This window comes from Rissa tridactyla, chromosome 1, assembly GCF_028500815.1.
Source record: "Rissa tridactyla isolate bRisTri1 chromosome 1, bRisTri1.patW.cur.20221130, whole genome shotgun sequence".
NCBI classification, from domain to species: Eukaryota; Metazoa; Chordata; class Aves; order Charadriiformes; family Laridae; genus Rissa; species Rissa tridactyla.
The window spans coordinates 12231721-12248763 of record NC_071466.1 but is presented as its reverse complement, the minus strand read 5'-3'; the positions used below and the strand labels follow the sequence as shown (position 1 = coordinate 12248763).

Below are 17043 nucleotides of genomic sequence, written 5' to 3'. Positions count from 1 at the left end.
GGCCCTTTCCGCCGGGCCCGGCACTGCAGCCCGCCCCGGGACCGGCGGCCCCGCTGGCGAGTGGCCGGGAGGATGGGCCGGCAGCGGCCCCGGTCCTCCCGGCCACGGCAATGGCACTGGTAACGGTAACGGTAACGGCAGCGGTACCGGGAACCCCGGCACCGGGTGACTGGCGGGCGTAGGGCCCTGCCCCCACGTGACCGTGGCTTCGGCCTCCTCACGTGACCGGGAATCATGCGCCCGCTCACGTGATCGGGCGCTGCGGCGGGAGGCGGCGGGATGGCGCGGGGGTAACGGGGAGCGGGGGGACCCGGGGGGGGGGTTCAGGCGGGGCTCCCCGGACCGGGGGTAACGGGGGGCGGGGGGACGTGGGGGGGGGGGGTCAGGCGCGGCTTCCCGGAGCGGGGGTAACGGGGAGCGGGGGGACCCGGGGGGGGTCAGGCGGGGCTCCCCGGAGCGGGGATAACGGGGAGCGGGAGGACCCGGGGGGGGGGGGGGCTCAGGCGGGGCTCCCCGGAGCGGGGGTAACGGAGGCTGGGAGGGATCGGGCGGGCTCCCGGGCCTGGGGCCGACAGGGACTGGAGGGGCTCAGGGGGACCAGGCGGGGCTCCCGGGCCTGGGGCCGACAGGGACCGGAGGCGGGCTCCCCGGGCCCGGAGGTGATGGGGGCTGGGGGGGATAAGCGGGGCTCACTGGCCCAGGGGTGACAGGGAGCGGGGGGGCCGAGGGGGGGTCAGCCGGGGCTCCCCGGGACCGGGGGTATCGGGGACTGAGGCGGGGGTCAGCCGGGGCTCCCCAGCCCAGGGGTGACGGGGCCTGGGGGGGTCGGGCAGGCACTGGCCGTCCCCGGGTTTCCCTGGTGGCCCCGGGGCCGTGCCGTGCGCTCCCCCCTGACATCCCGTGTCAGGTGCCGGGGGGTCCCCGCCGTGCTGGTGCTGTGTGCGGCCGCCTGGAGCTGCGCCGCGGGCCTGGCCCTGGAGCGGGACCAGCCGTTCCGGTAGGTGCCGGGGCCGGCGGGACGGGACGGGGCGCCGGTGCCCGCCCGCCCCTCACAGCCTGCCTGCAGCGTGCCCCCCGGCTGGGCCCACGCCGGCCGTGTGAGCCCCGGACACCAAGTGCAGCTGACCTTCGCCCTCCGGCAGCAAGGCACAGGGCGCCTGGCCCAGCTCGTCGATGCCGTCTCGGACCCCCACTCGCCGCGATACGGTAACGACTGTGTGCCTGAGCCCTGCCAGGCCCCATGGTGCCCGGCAGATGGGGTGCTCTGACCCTCTCTGTGCCTCGCAGGCAGGTACCTGTCCCTGGAGCAGGTGCAGGACCTCATCCAGCCCTCCCCGGCCACGCTCATGGTGGTGCTGAAGTGGCTGCAGGGCCACGGTGTTGAGAGCTGCAGGACCGTTGCCACCCTCGATTTCCTGGAGTGCCAGATGCCGGCGAGGTGAGCCCTGGGTGCGGCTGGGCCCCGCTGCCGTGGCCGTGCCTGTCCCGCCGACAGGAGAAGCCAGACCCTGCCCCTGCACCGGCCTGTCCCCGGGCTTTGCCTGGGCTGCGAGGGCTCCGCAGCCAAGAGCTGCCTGCGTGCCTGCTCCCGGTGCTGGGGGGAGTCACCGCCGGTGGTCCGGAGTACTGGGAATAAGGCATGCATATCCATGAGGTGCTTGGGCCGGCCCCGCACCTCCTCTCGCCTTCTGTGGGACCGCAGAGTCCCCGTCTGGAGGAGCGGGGGTGGAGTCGCGGGGAACCCTGCAGCATCAGAGCTCCGGTTCAGTTCAGTGATGGGAATTGGTCGAGTATGGAAGGGGCTCTTTGCTTTCCAAGGTCGGCTGTGCTGGTGGGAAGCGGAGCTCGTCCTCGGCTCGTCCCAGCGGCAAGCGGGGTGGGAAGGGTGCGTGAGGCAGGGCAGAGCACGGCCATGCTGGACGTATGGCTGACGGCTGTCCCGGCGGCGCGGATCCTCGCGTGGCGTCTGTCCCTGTGTTGCAGCACGGCCGAGAGCCTCCTGCCAGGGGCTGAGTTCCACCGGTACGTGAAGGGCCAGCGCAGCGTTCTGCGCTCCCCGTTCCCCTACGCTGTCCCCGAGGAGCTGGCGGAGCACGTCGACTTCGGTACGTCCGACATGGGGGGAGCTGACGCTGCCCAGAGCCCTCACGGCCTGGGGTGCGGGTGGGACGTTAGGCACTGGGCAGCCAGGACTGGCCACCTCGGTGCTCCGGAGGACGGTGTGGCAGGTCCTCCCGCCATGGTCCCGGCTGCCCCCAGACCCCACCCCCCCACACCCCGAGGCTGTGGCTGCCCCATCCCTGGACACATTCCAGGCCAGGTTGGACGGGACCCTGAGCAACCTGATCTCATTGAAGATGTCCCTGCTCGTTCCAGGGGGGTTGGACTAGATGACCTTTGAAGGTCCCTTCCCACCCAAACCATTCTGCCATGTGGACAGGCAGGATCCAAAGTGGTTCTCACTGGTGCTCTGCGTCCTGGGCGCTCCCTGCGGAGAGCGCGGGGGCAGCCGCCCGTCAGTCCCTTTCGGGTGGGCTCCCGCGGCCGCTCCCCCGGGAGAGCAGAGGGGTGCCAGGCTGCGGCAGTGTCCTGGCAGTGGGGACACTGAGCTGTATGGCCTGGGAACGTCGGCGAGGAGCGGCGAGGAAGCTGAGGGAGCACTTCCCACCTCCTGTGCCGCGCCGGGGGGGCGGGCGGTGCTGGGGACGGGCTCCCCCATGCTGCGGACATGAAGCCTGAGTCGGGATGGTGACAGGGAGCCAAGGGGCCATAGTACTGTCCTCCCGGAGCTCTGGGCCCCAACAGCTCCTTCTTTTCCTTCTTGTGCACCAGTGGGTGGCCTGCACCGGTTCCCTGCGGAGAGGAAGGCGGTCAGCAGAGCCTGGGCCAAGAAGGAAGTGGAGAGAAGGCAGCACTATGGAGGGAGAGCAGGTTTCCACCTGGGCGTGACACCGTCCATCATCCGTAAGAGATACAACATGACGGGAGGAGACGTCGGGCTGCTGCCCAACAACAGCCAGGCCTGTGCCCAGGTAACTGACAGAGCCGATCCAGGTCAGAGGCCTGTAGGAATTCCACACATTGGTGCTCCGCCAGCACTTTGCTGCTCTGGTGGTCCCATGACAACTGTGGGGGTTCCTCAGTGGCCGGTGGGAACACCTGCTGGGCTAGCATTTCACAGACCCACGCTGGGCCAACTTTCTAAGTCGGGAGAAAAAACTTACCTTGTTGGTTTTGGTTTTTGTTTTTTTTTTTCAAGAGAAAATGAGAACAAACTTGTCCATTCCTTGTCCCCCCAGTTCTTGGAACAGTATTTCCACCAGGCTGACCTGGCTGAGTTCATGCAGCTCTTTGGCAGCAGCTTTGGCCACCGCTCTCAAGTTGACCACGTGGTCGGGCACCAGGGCACGGGCAAGGCTGGGCTGGAGGCCAGTCTGGACGTGGAATACATCATGAGCACGGGTGCCAACATCTCCACGTGGGTCTTCAGCAACGCAGGTACTGATCCCCCTCCAGAGCTGTCCTGTGACTGCTCCCGTGACCTGCTGCTGCTTAGGGAAACGCTTCCTCCCTGCAAAAAATGGCTGTACTGGGTCCGTCCGCCGTCCGTCAGAGGGGAACGCCTGGCGGGGCGTACAGGGACGGCACGCCGGCTCTGCTACATCCCAGAATGCTTTCCCAGCTATTAGGGGCACGTACCTTGTGGGATTCCGAAGTTGGAGCTGATGCTGGTTTCTCATAGCTCGTAGGGAAGTTGTTCTCCATGGATTTGTGTAGATGCTTTTGAGCCCCCGTGAAATTCCAGCATCCCGAGCATCCCGTAGCAGGGATTTCCGCGCCTCGACGGCACAGCGTGAAGCTGTCGCCCCACTGGCCGCCTTTCCACAGAGGGAGAGCGCAGCAACTCTTGTCTTTTTAAGTTTTTTTTCCTGCTTCTTTGGGGTTGAAGCTGATCTCTCAGCCGCGAATCCACCAGTCGAGTGAGTGAAGGAGGGCAGGGCGGTTTTAAGAAAACAAGGTGGCACAACAGCCCGCGCAAACGTGGCTGCGGTGCTGCCGGACGGAGTGTCACCTGTCCCGGGTGAGAAACTGGCAGAGCAGGAGACGCAGCGCCCTTAGGACGGCCGGCTCTGCCCTGCTGGTGGTGAAGGCGGGCACGGCTCCACGTTAACCTCCACCTCTTCCCTGCGGTTACGATGGGGAAAGGGTGCGGAGACGGGCGGTTACGTGAGCCACCGAGAGTGAGAAGGGGGTGGCTGGGGCTCCGCTCTCCCCGCCTCGTGGAGGGCGATGAGGGGCAGGAAGGGACCTCGGCAGATGGAGGTGGAACGTCCGTCAAACTGCTCCGGGACCCACTGTTAGGGGCAGAGGGGCCAAGGCTGGGCTGGGTCTCGGAGTGCCAAGGATGCCAAGGGTGGCTACAGCCCTGCGACGGGCTCGGAGAAGGTGTTGGATGAGTGTAGCCCCCCCCGCTCTGGGGTTCGGGGTGACCCTTTCGCCAGACGCTCTGTCGGAGCCGGAGCTTGGTGCCATCCACCATGAGGATCCCCAAAATCAGCCATGCTGTGGATCTGCTCTCCGTAGGCAGGGCAGGAGCTGGAGGACCTTCAGCTCCTGCTGCTCGTGGTGCTGTCGAGGCATGGTCGTGTCCCCCCCCCGATGCTGCCCCCGCTTTCCCTCAAGCCCGGAGGAGCTGAACCCGCCACCGCTGTGTCCCTGCAGGGAGGCACGAGAGCCAGGAGCCCTTCCTGGCCTGGCTGCTGCTGCTCAGCAACATGTCATCGCTGCCGTGGGTGCACTCGGTGAGCTACGGGGACGACGAGGACAGCCTGTCGCGAGCCTACATGGAGCGCGTGAACGTGGAGTTCATGAAGGCGGCTGCCCGGGGCTTGACCATCCTCTTTGCCTCAGGTACCAGCGGGGGTCCCAGCAGGGTGGGGAACCCCCGCACTCACCACCCGACGGGGCCGCTCTGCCTCCGCCACCCAGCCTTGGGGGTGGAGAGAGCCCTTCCCCCGGGTCTCCCGGCAGCGTTTGGTGGTCGCGGGGCAGCGCGGATGCGGGATTGCCCCGTCTCTCTTGGCAGGTGACGACGGCGCTGGGTGCAGAAGGGTGCCCGGTGGGAACCACACTTTCCGGCCCAGCTTTCCGGCATCCAGGTGGGTGTGGGGAGGAGAACCGGGGTCCTTGCGTCGGCCTGAGGGTCCGGGCAGCGCTGGCTGCTGCGCCTCGCCCCAGCCCAGGGCTGCTGACGGCGCTTCGAGCCCCAGCCGGGGGCCACCGCTGCCCCCAGCGGGTTTGGAGCCCCTTTGGGGGACTCCAAGGGTCGCTCCTCCATTGAGGCTGGGGATGCCCCCAGACCGCGGAGCTGGGGGTGCAGCTCCTCAGCGGGGGGAGGGCGCTGCATGGGGTGCCGCTGCGGCCCTGGGCAGTCGTGTGCACTCCTGTCCCCCCAGTCCCTACGTCACCACCGTGGGCGGAACGTCCTTCAAGAACCCCTTCCTGGTGACCGCAGAGGTGACGGATTACATTAGCGGGGGGGGCTTCAGCAACATCTTCCCCATGCCCGGTTACCAGGTGAGGAGGGGTCGGCGCTGTCGGATCCCGGGGCTGCGGCGCGGTCGGGGGCTGCGTGGGCCTTCGTGGGGGTGACAAGGGGTTGTGGGGGGCTCAGGCAGCCCCGGGGGCTGCAGGCCAGGGCCGGAGGTGAACAGGGACAAGGTCCAGCAGCAACACGTCCTGCTCCTTACGGGCCTGTGAGAAGCTCAGGGGGGGCAACCAGGCCACATGCAGAGTCCTGCACCTGGGTGGGGGCAACCCCCAGTGCCAGCCCAAGCTGGGGATGGAGGGATGGAGAGCAGCTCTGTCAAGAAGGACTTGGGGGTGCTGGGGGGGGGAAAAAGCTGGCCGTGAGCCGGCACCGTGCACGGGCAGCCCAGAAACCCCCCGCAGCCTGGGCTGCATCCCCAGCAGCGTGGGCAGCAGGGCGAGGGGGGGATTCTGCCCCTCTGCTCCGCTCGGGGGAGACCCCCCTGCAGTGCTGCCTCCAGCTCTGGGGCCTCAGCACAGGAGAGACACGGAGCTGCTGGAGCGGGGCCAGAGGAGGCCCCGGAGATGATCCAAGGGCTGGAGCCCCTCTGCTGGGAGGATGGGCTGAGAGAGTTGGGGGGGTTCAGCCTGGAGAAGAGAAGAGAAGGCTCCGGGGAGACCTTGGAGCCCCTTCCAGTCCCTCAAGGGGCTCCAGGAAAGCTGGGGAGGGACTCTGGATGAGGGAGGGGAGCCATGGGACGAGGGGGAAGGGGTTTCCACTGCAAGAGGGGAGACTGAGCTGAGATCTCGGGCAGAAATTCTTGGCTGTGAGGGCGGTGAGCCCCTGGCCCAGGTTGCCCAGAGAAGCTGTGGCTGCCCCATCCCTGGAGGGGTTCAAGGCCAGGTTGGCCGGGGCTTGGAGCAAGCTGGGCTGGTGGGAGGTGTCCCTGCCCAGGGCAGGGGGTGGCACTGGGTGGCCTTTAAGGTCCTTTCCCACCCAAACCATTCTGTGATTCTATGAAATGCGCCCACTGAAGAGCAGCTCTGTCCTGCTGTGCTCTCGAGCAGGCCAGGAGGGTCGTTGTTGGAGGGTGTTTTGCTGCCAGGGAGGTGTCAGTGACTGTCCTGCCCCAGGAGCATCGTCCCAGGGTGTGGATGGGCTTTAGGATCCCTTCCCACCCAAACCCTTCTCTGATCCCATGGTCTCGTCTCTCCCCAGGCTGCTGCAGTGCGGCGTTTCTTCCGCTCGGCCTCGAAGCTGCCTCCCAGTTCCTACTACAACAGCACCGGCCGTGCCTACCCCGACCTGTCCGCCCTCTCCGACAACTACTGGGTGGTGACAAACCGCATCCCGCTGCCCTGGGTGTCGGGGACGTCGGTGAGGAGGACAGCCCTGTGCCGGCCCCGCGGTGGCCGAGTGGCCGGGTGCTGAGGCGTTTGTTGTCTCCCGCAGGCGTCCACCCCCGTGGTGGGGGGCATGGTGGCCCTCATCAATGACCGGCGGCTGCAGCGGGGGCTGCCCCCCCTGGGCTTCCTCAACCCTGCGCTCTACCAGCTGCAGGAGCAGGGGCACGACGCGGCCATCTACGACGTGAGTGGGGCTGGGGGTGCCGCGGGGCTGGGGTGCCCCGAGCGGCTGGGTGGGCGCGGATGGGTGGGTGCCGGCAGGGAAGCCCCGTCTCCTGCTGGGGCGGGACCCGGTGCCAGCGTCCTGCTGGGGGGCGAGGGGGGTGTCGGGAGGGGGGTCCGCGTGGCCTTCCTGCCAGAGGGGTGTCTGGGGGCCCCTGTGGCCCTTCCCGGGGCTGCGTGGGACGGGTCCCCTTGCTGCAGGGGCGGTCGGGGGGCCGGGGAAGGGGCGGCCCTTGCCGCGGGGGGTGCCTGGGGGTTCTCCCGCGGGTTTGGCTCCCGTGGGGGGGGGTTCCTGTCCCACCGAGGGCTGCGGGGGGGTGTGGGCGGGGGGAGCCCCCCCCGCCATGCCGCGTCCTGTCCCCGCAGGTGACGCAGGGCTGCCACCTCTCCTGCCTGGACGGTACCGTGCAGGGACAGGGCTTCTGCGCCGGCCCCGCCTGGGACCCGGTTACCGGCTGGGGGACGCCCAACTTCCCGGGGCTGCTGCGGGCGCTGCTGCCGCCATGACACCGGGGCGGGGGCGGAGCCAATAAACGGCGTGGTCCCGCCCGTCCCGTCTCCGTCTGCGCCGCTGGAGGGGGCGGGGCTGCGCGGGGCCAATGGGGCGGGGCGGGGCCAGTGGGACGGGGAGGTTCGGGACCCATTGGACGGGGCGGGGAGGTGCGGGGCCAATGGGGTGGCGCGGGGGGCGGGGCGGGGCTGCGCGGGGCCAATGGGAGGGTCCGCCGCGCGCAGGCGCGGGGCAGGCGGCGGCCGGTGTCGCGCGGCGGCGGGCGATGAGCGGCAGCGGCGAGGCCGAGCCACCCACGGCGGCCCCCGCCGCCCCCGCGCCGCCCCCCCCCGCCCCCGCCGGCGACAACAAGCCCAGCCCGGCCGCCGGCGGCAGCGGCGTCCCCGGGGCGCCCCCGGGAGCGGCGGGCGGCGCGGCGCGGGGAACCGAGGGCGGCGCGGCCGGCGGGAGGGGGCCCGGTGAGCGCGGGTGGGCCGGACACACGCACCGGGGGGTTCCCGCGGGGTGCGCGGCCCGAGCGCGGGCACCGAGCCCGTCCGGCCGGGGGTGCGGGGCGCCGTGGCGGTGGGATCCCGGGGGGTCCCGGCAGGGGCGGGGCGGGGACAGCGAGGTCCGGGGCGGGGCCGTGGGGATCAGGGTCCCGGCTTGGGGGGCCTGGGACGGCGGCCCACTGATCCCGGAGGAGCAGGCCGTGGGGACCAGGCTCCCGGGGAGGGGGACGGGACCACCGGGACGGCGGGCTGCTGATCTCGGGTGGGGTGCCGTGGGGACCGGGGTCCTGGGCTGGGGGGACCGTGAGGACCAGGGTCCCGGGGGGGGCGGGTCTGGGACGGCAGCTCGCTGATCCCGGGGGAACCTGTGGAGACCGAAGTCCCGGCGGGGGGGCCGGGGTATTGCCCCGCTGATCGCCCCGTGCCCGCAGCGCCCGTCTCGGCAGCGGTGGCCGCAGCCCCCCCCGAAGGGGCCATGTCCAACGGGGTCTACGTGCCACCCAGCGCGGCCAACGGGGACGTGAAGCCGGTGGTCTCCACCACGCCGCTGGTGGACTTCCTGATGCAGCTGGAAGATTACACCCCCACGGTGAGGCGGGGTGGGGGGGGGGCGGGGGCCGCGCTCCGGGTGTGGGGACGTGGGCACATGGGGACACCCAGCTCCCCCAACTTCTCTCTGGTGCAGATCCCGGATGCCGTCACGGGGTATTACCTCAACCGGGCAGGATTCGAGGCCTCTGATCCGCGCATGTGAGTGGCAGCGGGGAGTTGGGGGGGGGGCACAGCGAGGCCCCAGGGACAGGAGTCCCTCGGTGTCTGAACACCCCCCCCCTCCCCGCACACCTTTCCTTGCTGGCAGCATTCGCTTGATCTCGCTGGCCGCGCAGAAGTTCATCTCGGACATCGCCAACGACGCGTTGCAGCACTGCAAGATGAAGGGAACGGCCTCGGGCAGCTCCCGCAACAAGAGCAAGGTGAGGGAAGGACAGGAGCGGCCACCGGGACGAGGGGACCGGCCTCTCCGGGGCTGCACCCAGGCAAACTGGCCGCGGGGCCGTGGGTTGTAGAAGCTCTTAGACCTGTTGTGCTCCTGAAGGGCCAACGCGCGTGCTGAGCTCGGGTTCTGCTGATGGGAAAATGAGGTGGAATATGCCTGCCTTGGGCAGCGGAATTCCTGGAACGGGCTTTGGTCGCTTCACAGGGACGTGCGAGTGGCTGCACCTCCGAGGGCCAGGTAGCCCCACGTCCTCCCTCCGGCAGCAGCCAGAGCTCAGGGGTTTAGAGAAGAACCAAACGGGGAGCCAGCGCGCGGCAGCGGTTTCTGGGAATTCTCCCAGTCACCGTCTGCTTGCGGTTCGGGGCCTCACGAGGGCGATGTAATTTATCTTGATGGCGTTGAGTAATGCTTGGCGCGTTTCTGCCCCGTTGAGCGGCCGAGGGCACAGAGCGAGCGAAGCGCCCGGCGCTTGGGGGAATTGCGCGTGCACCGGGCACCGCATCTCGTAGGGGGAAAGTCTTAAAGCCGCAAGGTTTTGCGGAACGCCCGGGCGCTCGGATTGTCCCCCCCCCGTGACTGACGCTACTCCTTGTCCCCTCAGGATAAGAAGTACACGCTGACCATGGAGGACCTGACACCAGCACTTGCAGAATACGGCATCAACGTGAAAAAGCCACATTACTTCACATAAAGACTGAGGGATTGTTAGTGGGAACTTTTTTAGGGTCGCTTCTGTGCCATTAAACAGCTGAGTAGGTTTTTTTGGTGGAAAAGCATCTTATCTCCTGTGCTGACACCCCGCCGGCGAGCGGAACGGCCCTGCTGGGGCCTCTCTCTTCGCTGCGCCCGCAGAAAACCTGTTAGTGCCGGCCTTTGAGAGGCCGGTGCGGAGAGGGGGCGGTTGTGGGGCCTTAGTTGCACTTTGTGCCGTTCCCAGGAGGGCTCAGCCCTGCCTCAGGAAGCTGATGGAAAGGGGGGCAGTGGGAAAAGGACCGCTCCACCCTTCTCATCTTCCTCCCAAGCATTCCTGCCATCCTCAGAGCGACGCCGGGGGGCCCTGCAGACACCCGGGGCCTTCTCTCTGGAGGGGGGCTGCTGTCAGAACACCCCCCCCCCGCCCTGCTCCGGTCACGGGAGGAGGGTTGGTGCAGGCGCAGACCCGGAGCCGAGGGCTCGGCGGAGGGTCGGGCAGCCCCCGCCTTTGTGTGCACGCACGCACCCCTGCACCAGCAGCCGGTTTTCATTACAAACGTTTATTTCAGCTGCTGGCGGCTTTTCCACGTGGGCTGGATGGAAACGATAAAGAGAGTGAAGCGCAAAGCTGGGGTGGTGCCGGGCGTCACCCCCGCCGTCCACGGTAGGGGCGAGCACCGGGACGGGGCGCTGCCTGACGTGAGACCGCGAGGTGGGTGAGCTGCTCGGGCCTGGGGACCGGGAAAGGCCGGGGGGGTGGCTCCACAGCTCCGTCCCGGCGGCGCAGGGTCGCGGCCAGGCCCCTGCTCAGTCTCTGCCCGAAGCTGCCGGGGAGGGAGGAGGCGCTGCCGTCGATGTGGTGCTGCAGCGTCTGGGGGCTGCAGAGCAGCTCCCGGGAGGGCAGCGCCGTCTGTACCGTGTGTCCGTGGCTGGCTCGGGGGGGAAGGGACAGTCCCTGCTCTCCCTCGGCTCCGGGGTGCAAGAAGGCACTTGGGGGTGGCGGGGAGGGAAGCGTGGCAGCGTCGGCTGGCGGGGAGGCGCCTCCCGCTCTACTTCTCCTGCATCTTTTCCAGGATGGGTACGATCATGTCAAACTTGGGGCGCTTGGCTGGGTCCTCGTTCATGCAGATCTTCATCAGCTTGCAGATGTGTGGGGAGATGCCCGGTGGGATGGTTGGGCGCAACCCCTCCAGGGCCACCTGGGAGAACGGGGCAGGATCAGAGACCTGGACCCGGCCCCCGGTGGGACGGGGAGCGCCGGTGGGCTCCCGCGGTGGGACTCGGCCCCTCTCCGGCTGCTCAGGCCCCGCTGTGCCCTGGCGGGGCCGGGCCAGGCCGGCACGTTGTGCCCAGCCCCTCCTCACCTTCATGCCTATCTCCATGTTGGACAAGTCTGCGAACGGCACCTCGCGGGTCACCAGCTCCCACAGCAGCACGGCGAAGCTCCACATGTCGGCCGAGCGCCTGTTAATCTCCTCTGGCTTCTTCTGCAAGGCTGTAGGGAACCCAGGGCGGGGGGCTGAGCGGGGGCGAGGAAGGGGCCGAGCAGCAGGAGGGACCCGGCTACCGGCCGCTCACCTTCTGGCGCCACCCAAGCCGGCGCGTACATCCTCCCCGGGCACTGGAAGGAGAACTTCACGTCAGCCATGCTGATCCGCGCCGTCATGTCGTCGTCGATCTGGGGGAGAGGAGAGGGGTGGGTCAGCGGGGAGCCCGCGGGAGGGAGGGCCGGCCCCCGCCACGCCGGGACTCACCATGACGCTGCGGCTGTTGAGGTGGTGGCGCGGGATGAGGGGCTCCAGCGTGTGCAGGAAGGCCATGCCCCGCGCGATGTCGAAGGCGAATTTCACGGCCTGCATCTGGTCCACCACAAAGTCTGCAGGGAGGGAGGGAGGGGGGGGTCAGCTGGGGGGTGGCGGTGGCGCCGTGTCACCGGCCGTGCGTGGGGGAAGGAAGGGGGTGGTATCGGCACACGGGGTGCGGGGAAGGCGTGCGGACCACAGACTGAGCTCACCCCGCGCCCACCCTGGTGTCGCAGCAGGGGGGCCCCCGCCACCCCCCGAACACATGGAGAAGCAGCTCCCGGAGGAGGGGGAGACGTGCCTCTGCCCCCCAGCTCTGTGTGTGTGTCCCCCGCCATCGGCACTCACTTGTCCCCTCGTGCAACACGTTGTAGAGGGAGCCGTAGGGCATCCAGTGGCTGATGACGATGGGGTGCGGCGCCGGGGGGGACTGGCAGGCGCCCAGCACCGGCAGCACGTTGGGGTGAGAGAAGATCCTGCAAGAGAAGCCACAGCCCCCAGATCAGCGGGTGCTGCCCGCACTCCCCCCCGTCACCTCCTGCCCTCCATCCCCCGCCGGGGCGTCCCCGACACCGCTCCCACACGAGCCCACAGCCCGGTCGGGCTCCTGCCCCTCCAGGGATGACGCTGCCCCGGGGCACACCCCGGCGCTCACCGCAGCTTTGGGTACTCCTCGTTGAAGTCTCGGCTCTTCCGAGTTGTCCAGTCCCGGATTTTCAGCATTTTGATGACAATGTCGTTGCCTTGCCAGCGCCCCTTCCACAGCTGCGGGAGCCAGGTGGGGGAGAGGGGCTGTGAGGGGGGCGCACGGACCCCCAGCCCCTCGCATAGGGCTGCGGGGACCACGGAGCCCGCGGGACCGGCAGGTCCACGGCGACTACGACAAAGCGTGAGAGCGGACCCCGGCCCTTCAGTCCCGGCAGGTGCTTTCTCTCCGCGCGGGCTGGTCCCACACTGGGATGTGGAAGCCCACCACTGCGCCCCAGTTCTGCGCTCGGCGGCCGGCCAGGGGCCGGGGGGAGCGGTGGTCCGCATGGGCGCAGCCGCCCTGTCCCGGGGCGGGGGGGTCAATGGGCCTACGTACCTCTCCTGACTGGTTCTCGTTGAGTTTTTGGCTCAAGCTCAGCTGTTTGAAGTCTATTCCAGCGAGTTTGTTGAGAGTCCCGTTTCCTGGAAGAGAAGGAGACGCAGCCCGTGGCTGCACGGACCTTCCTCCCGCCGCCCACCTGCGAGCACAGCGGGAGGTGGCACCGGTGGGTGCCCGCGAGGAACCCCCTTCGGTGAGGGGGTTCCGCTCTTTGGACCCACTGCCCCCTCCCCCGGCAGCCCGCCCCACCGCGCGGGAGAGCCGGGACCCCCCTGCACCGGTGTCCCCATCAAGGAGGGCTCCGTCCTTACTGGGACGCGTGCGGGTCGTGCCCTTCCAGAAGGTGTCCTTGTAGGGGATCTTGGTGAGGCTCTGGCCCAGCTTCTCGGCACGCTCTGCGGAGGGACAAGGGGGTTGGCAGCACACGCGGGGACCCTGCCGAGGCCGAGCGGGGCTGCAGCGGGAGCCGGAGCCGGGCTGTGGGTCCGGGTGGGACCCTCCTACCTTTCAAGACCTCTCGCAGCGGCGTCTTGGCTTTGTCGATGGGCGTCTCGCCGTATTTGTTGGCAATGCTGACCAAGGCCCCGTTGCCCACCAGGTCCTGAAGGAGGGGAAAGGGAGCATCTGCGGTTCGGCGGCCCCTTCTCAGCCTCTCCCTGCACACCCAGCCTCCTGCCTCGTCCCTCCCCGTGTCCCCTCAGCCCCCTCCCTGGGCTCCTGCCCGCTTCCAAGTGCTTCCACTCACCTCGGCCACCTGGTCGTGGCCCCAGAAGCAGGCGTAGTGCAGAGGCGTGTTCCCGTGCTCGTTCACGGCGTTGATGTCTGCTTTGAACTGCATCAGCTGGGGGCAGGAGGACGGTCCCCGTTAACCCAGAGCGGGTCCCCCCCACCCCCAGCACCGAGGGCTGCTGTCGGGGGGGGCTCAGCACGGACGCTGGGCACTCCTGGGGATGCTGGAGGTGCCCAGGATGCAGTAATGTCACGGCAAGGAAGCCACAAGCGACGGTGGGGAGCGAGTCCCGGGCAGACAGGGCCGGGGGGCTGCACGGGGTCCCGCTCCGTTTGCCGTGGGGCTGGGCAGGGCACAGAGGGGCGGCGGGGGGGGGCAGGTACCTTCTGCACGATGTCGCGGTGGCCGTGGCTGGCAGCCAGGTGCAGGGGGGTGTCGTCCCCGCGGTTCATCACGTTGATGCGTGCCCCCCGCATGATGAGCATGTCCACCACATTGGAGCGGCCCTCGCGGCAGGCCCAGTGCAGGGGGCTGAAGCCGTGGTCGTCCCTGCGGAGGCGGCAAGGACGGCTCTGCTAAGCGGCGGCCGCCTGCCACCGCAGCCGGGCAGGGAGAGAAGGGCCGAGCGTAGCCGGGGCGCTACCAGAACGGCAGCAGGTCTGGCCCTGCGCGCCACGGAGGCGACGGGGACAGGCTGAGCATCTCCCCCGCTCGCTGCCATCCCCACGAGGGCCCCAGAGGCCCTGGCCAAATCCCATCTTCTCCAGGGCTGAATCACAGAGACCTGGCAAGAGCCGGATCCCGTCCCCCCGCCCCGTCCCCGTCCCGTCCCCCTCGGCGGTGCCTGGCCAAGTAAGGGAGGAGGCGACCAGCCAGGCCTTAAAAGGAGATTAGGGACCGGCAGGCGGGGGCCATTGCACCCCCGACACGGCAGACCCCCTCTGCCCCCTGGCTGGCCACCGGCCCTGCAGGCTGGGCTACCCTGGCTACACAGGCACCAAAATGTCCAGCGAGTGCCAGCTGGCCCCCCGTCCCTCTGGCACGAGCCATGGGCCCGGGACAGCTCTGTGGGACTGGGACCTCCTGGGGGGACCAAAAGACGTGGCCCAAGGCCAAGGGAAGGCCCCGGGTCCTGCAGGGGTTCAGCAGAGGGGCTGCCATGGCTGACGGGGGACCGGCGGCACGGGGAGGCGGCTGGGCCAGCCCGCAGCGGCGATGGTGGCTCTGAGCCTCGCGTCTGGCCCGGACGCCGCTCCGGCACCCGGGGGGGCTGCGGGAGCAGGGGATGTGCTGTGGGGAGGAGATGTGGGGCAGGCCACACGGGGTGGGGGGAGATGTGGGGCAGCGGACCCTGCGCAACTCCTGGCCCCAGGGCGGTGCCCAGCCCTCCCGTTAGAGCCCGGCCGTCTGTCCCGGGAGAGGGGACCGGGAAGCGGTCACCCCGCCACACCAGCCACCCTGGGGCCGGGGAGATGGTCCCCAGCACTCCCGGGCCGAGACGCCTGGGTGGGTCGGTGGCCGAGGAAGCGGCTGGAGGATGTGCAGCCCTCATGCCTCAGCGATGCGGTAACTTCCTCCGGCGGGGAGGAGCCGAATCCCACCGCTTCCCCGGGATGGACGCCCGGCAGAGAGGAAACCAGCCCCGGCCCCCGTCCAGCGCCCTCGGCCCGTGGGCACAGCCGAGCCCGGGACGGCACCTCGGGGGTCTCAGCGCGGCCGGGCCCCCTCCTGCTCACCCCTGGTTGAGGTCGTTCTCAGTGTTGTCCAGCCAGAGGCGCACGGCCACCGCGTTGCCCTCTCGGCACTGCGTGAAGATGTCGTCCATGGCGGGTGGTGCTGTGGGGAGGGACGGGTAAGGACACAGGGCTCCCTGCCCCCCTCTCCCACACGCAGCCCCAACGCCTGGACGCGGCCCCCCACAGCCTCCCCTCGGCTGCGGCGTCTCCCCGGGGGGAGCGAGGACAGGAGCCCGGCGGAAAACCATGGTCAGAGCTGGACGCGCAGCAGAGGGGGAAGCTGGTGGCGGACTCCAGCGTCACGGGCGCCGGCAGCAGCCGCAGGAAGCAGATTTGGCACCCACCACCTTTATCTGCGGGCCCAGCCAGAGCCGGGGCCCGCATCTCCAGGGAGGGAGCAGCACTGCGGGGGGGACCCAGCACCACCCTGCTGGGATCCCCGGGCTCCACAGACCCCCCCATCCCCATCCCCAGCCGAACTCGGCACAGCATCACGCCCAGGAAACCGGGACCCCAGAGGTCCACAACCTCCCCCTCTCCCCCCGCTCTCATCAAGAGACCCCAGCCCAGGGCTAGTTCAAGAGCAGCCCGGTGCCATTTTTGACCCCTCGACAACAGCGGCCTCTCCGGGCCCCAGGCTGTGCCCCCCCCCACAAGCAGCGCGGGGCCGTGCCCGGCAGGTACGGGGGTACCTGGGGGTCTGCGGCACCATGCCGAGACGTGGGGCTGCCCTGGGCGCATCCCGCGGCGCCGGTGCGGGGACAGACGGAGCATGACGTCCCCAGTGTACGTCAGGGCTTAAACCTGGCACCGGCCCAGCTGCGGCGGGACCCCCGCCCAGGACGGGCCCAGCACGGTCCCTACACTGGGACTCGCTGCTGGCCCTCGGGACTGCCGGTCCCCCGGGACAGCCGGTCCCCCTGCGTCGCATGCTCCAGGTGAGGGTCCCAGGGGAGCGTCCTCAGGGCCCGACCCCCGCAGGGGGCTCACGGCCCCGGCACCTCCCGGCTGCAGGGAACGGAGCAGCCCCGGCCGCCCCGACCCGGGTCCTCCGGGTCCCGCCAGCCGCGGGGCTGACGGCGCTGCCCCGCGACGGGGGGACCCCAGCGACCCCCCCCGTCCCCGCCCCGTGGGACTCGCCCCCCGCTGTCACCGCCGCCTCCGCTCCCCCGGCCGCGGCTCCTGCTCGGCCCGGGGCTGCCCCCTTCCCGTCACCGCTCCGGCTCCCCCCCGTCGCCCCCTGGCCGGGAGCGGGGACCCTCGACGCCCCCGGCTCCCAGTGCCCCGTAGTGGGAAGACTCAGCCCGCTCCGAGCCCCCCCGGTTCCTCCCCGACCCCAGCTGCAGGGCCCCCCCCCAGCCCCCGGGGCTCATCCCGCCCGAGGCCCCACCGGCCCCGGCCCCTCGCCCGCCCCGGCGCACCCCGAGCGCGGCGGCCGCCGGCCCCGGCGCCGGCCCCATTCCGACCCCGCTGCGCCGAGCCCGGCCCTTCCCGGGCCCCGCGCCCGGCCCGGCCCGCCCCGCCCCGCGCCACCCCGCAGCCCCGTCCCCGCAGGGCCCGGCCCGGCCCGGCCCGGCCGCCCTTACCGGTTGCGGCGGCGGCGCAGGGCGGCGGCTCGGCGGGCGCGGGGCAGCGCGCTGGCCCCGCCCCGGCCGGCGAAGCACAGCGCCCCCTGCCGGCTGCCGCCGCGCCGGCGACGATGCGGCGCTAACGGGCACCGGGCACGGGGCAGCGGGCAGCGTGGGCGGATCCGGGCGCGGCGAGGGCGGGGGGCACCGGGGGCAGGGCCGGGGGGGGCAGCGGGCGGGGGGCACCGGGCGCGGGGCGGGGCGAACCGG

At 70.2% G+C, this 17043-nt stretch overlaps 3 protein-coding genes across 5 annotated transcripts; 2 read left to right on the top strand and 1 right to left on the bottom strand.

The window, feature by feature from the left end:
• Positions 1 to 224: 224 nt before the first annotated feature.
• On the top strand, positions 225 to 7707 carry TPP1 (tripeptidyl peptidase 1). Its single transcript, XM_054202125.1, has 13 exons — positions 225 to 290; positions 908 to 997; positions 1067 to 1206; positions 1288 to 1438; positions 1984 to 2105; positions 2833 to 3032; positions 3300 to 3498; positions 4723 to 4911; positions 5087 to 5159; positions 5457 to 5577; positions 6749 to 6907; positions 6983 to 7120; positions 7525 to 7707. The coding sequence occupies exons 1-13, from the start codon at positions 280 to 282 to the stop codon at positions 7663 to 7665; spliced, it is 1734 nt and encodes a 577-aa protein (XP_054058100.1). The 5' UTR covers positions 225 to 279; the 3' UTR covers positions 7666 to 7707.
• A 227-nt stretch (positions 7708 to 7934) lies between these two features.
• TAF10 (TATA-box binding protein associated factor 10) lies at positions 7935 to 9930 on the top strand. Its single transcript, XM_054202203.1, has 5 exons — positions 7935 to 8127; positions 8592 to 8749; positions 8846 to 8910; positions 9020 to 9134; positions 9759 to 9930. Exons 1-5 carry the CDS (start codon positions 7935 to 7937, stop codon positions 9846 to 9848), a joined length of 621 nt encoding a protein of 206 aa, XP_054058178.1. The 3' UTR covers positions 9849 to 9930.
• Positions 9860 to 16904, bottom strand: ILK (integrin linked kinase). Of its 3 annotated transcripts, none has more exons than XM_054202147.1 (13): positions 16792 to 16904; positions 15206 to 15305; positions 13853 to 14018; positions 13485 to 13580; positions 13244 to 13340; positions 13051 to 13134; positions 12737 to 12822; positions 12308 to 12417; positions 12001 to 12128; positions 11605 to 11726; positions 11429 to 11528; positions 11215 to 11345; positions 9860 to 11049 (listed from the first exon to the last, which is right to left on the bottom strand). In XM_054202147.1, the coding sequence occupies exons 2-13, from the start codon at positions 15292 to 15294 to the stop codon at positions 10900 to 10902; spliced, it is 1359 nt and encodes a 452-aa protein (XP_054058122.1). In that variant the 5' UTR covers positions 15295 to 15305; positions 16792 to 16904; the 3' UTR covers positions 9860 to 10899. The 3 variants fall into 3 exon arrangements, with proteins under 3 accessions (XP_054058122.1, XP_054058132.1, XP_054058113.1); XM_054202157.1 differs by lacking the exon at positions 16792 to 16904 and adding an exon at positions 16627 to 16649; XM_054202138.1 differs by lacking the exon at positions 16792 to 16904 and adding an exon at positions 15898 to 16298.
• Between the last annotated feature and the right edge of the window lie 139 nt (positions 16905 to 17043).